The 1568-nt window shown below is 44.0% G+C and overlaps 1 protein-coding gene across 1 annotated transcript in view; it reads left to right on the forward strand.

Moving 5' to 3' along the window:
• The first annotated feature begins 263 nt into the window (after nucleotides 1-263).
• Nucleotides 264-1568, forward strand: part of LOC119592715 (pheromone B beta 1 receptor-like) — a 4631-nt gene continuing 3326 nt past the window's right edge. Inside the window, exons 1-3 of the mRNA XM_037941649.1 lie at nucleotides 264-412; nucleotides 931-1112; nucleotides 1289-1438. Of these exons, the coding sequence (XP_037797577.1) occupies nucleotides 298-412; nucleotides 931-1112; nucleotides 1289-1438 (447 nt within the window). The 5' untranslated portion in view covers nucleotides 264-297. The remainder of the gene's footprint in view (nucleotides 413-930; nucleotides 1113-1288; nucleotides 1439-1568) is intronic.

A 1568-nucleotide genomic window follows, 5' to 3' on the forward strand; every position in this document is an offset into this window, starting at 1 on the left:
TATTCAATTTGATTCAGGATTTGAAAACGGATTAATTTTCTAGGTAGATAAGGAATTTCTACTAAGGTCTGTTACAAGAATTACTCTTCCTTCACATATTCTTCAATCTCTATCATTCCATTTGAATGTATATATCATTATTTTCGTATGATAAACCGTATCCATCCCCATCACCGTCTAAGATTAAAGGCCACAGAGTACACCAACATGAATCCACTGTGATCCATCTTCATCCAAAATGCACCTCGACGCCATGGCCTTCAACGTGGGAGTATTTTAGGGCCACCATCCCCAGAAATGCCAAGACAAGAGCGATCGTGTCCTGCAACGTTTTATCGCGGGCCGGACCAGCCCAGCACTCAGTGTCGTGGGATTCGCCACTCAGTGCACATGGAGGGAGTCAGTCATCAAGGTGAGTGCATGATATTTTCTTCTGGCTGTTCATATTGAGGTGAGAGGTCTCAAGAGTTTCGGTTAAACACTGGGTTGGAGGAACTGTGGTTATGCTGAGCGTTTTGTATGTAAAGAACGGAGGTGTTCGAACAGGTATCAAATAACCTGAGATTGCATTTGTGGAAAGTGGATACACTTGTAGTTTAGTGTTTAAGAAAATATCCTTGACTACATCATTCATACGAATATTTGGTGATATCTGCTATATGTGTATGTAACATAGAAAGACAATGTTTAACTGACATGTAAAATATATTTCCTTTCTCCGTTATCTCCCATGTATATGTATCTGTTTTAACGATGTTGTCTCTTTCAGTTGGCCATGTCCTTAATCATAGATGTTCTTAGTGTTAACAATATATTGAAACGTTGGTATTACTGCCTTACTACCATCTATGAAACTCCTCTTACTATTCCGCTCTTTTCCGTTACAATAAAACAACTCAAACAGGTATCATGAAGTTGTAATACTTGCAGGTATGCAGTGGGAGTGTGGGCGAGGGGGGGCAGGCCGGGACCAGGTGCCCGGCAAGGACAGGTGGGGGGTGGTGGGGGTCGCCGCCGCCCCCCATCAGGGCGGCTTCATCCCGGGAAGTCTCCAGGCGGGGAGCTGCCTCATCACCTGCGAGGGAAACACGGTGGTCAAGCCCGACTTCTACGTGAGTTCCTTTCGCACGTCCTGAAGCCAAAAGAACCACTAACAGAGAAAGCAAAAAATCAGACCAGGATAATATATTCGATGAAAGAGAGTATTATTTATAGAGGAAAATAAAAGCAGTATATTGATAATGAAAAACAAACACTTTGTCGACACCATAACCATGCCCTCTTGCAGACACTGAACCCCGGAGGCACTGACTTGGTGTGGGCGGCCGCGGGCGAGGGGAAGGTGCCCTTGGGTGCCGTGCAGGGGGGAGTCTCGGAGTCAGGAGAAGACCTCTACATCGGCAGGTGCAAGGTCGATGGCAAAAAACTGTATGGGAAGGTGAGTATTGTAAGAGTCGTGGTTTATAAATCTATTAAACCTATTTGAATTTTTGATGCTATCTGCGTTCCGTCATTGTAGAAGAAAAGTATGAACGATATAGTTGCATTTTGATTATAGCTTCATGATT

The sequence above is a fragment of the Penaeus monodon genome, chromosome 30 (genome assembly GCF_015228065.2).
Source record: "Penaeus monodon isolate SGIC_2016 chromosome 30, NSTDA_Pmon_1, whole genome shotgun sequence".
Taxonomy (NCBI): domain Eukaryota; kingdom Metazoa; phylum Arthropoda; class Malacostraca; order Decapoda; family Penaeidae; genus Penaeus; species Penaeus monodon.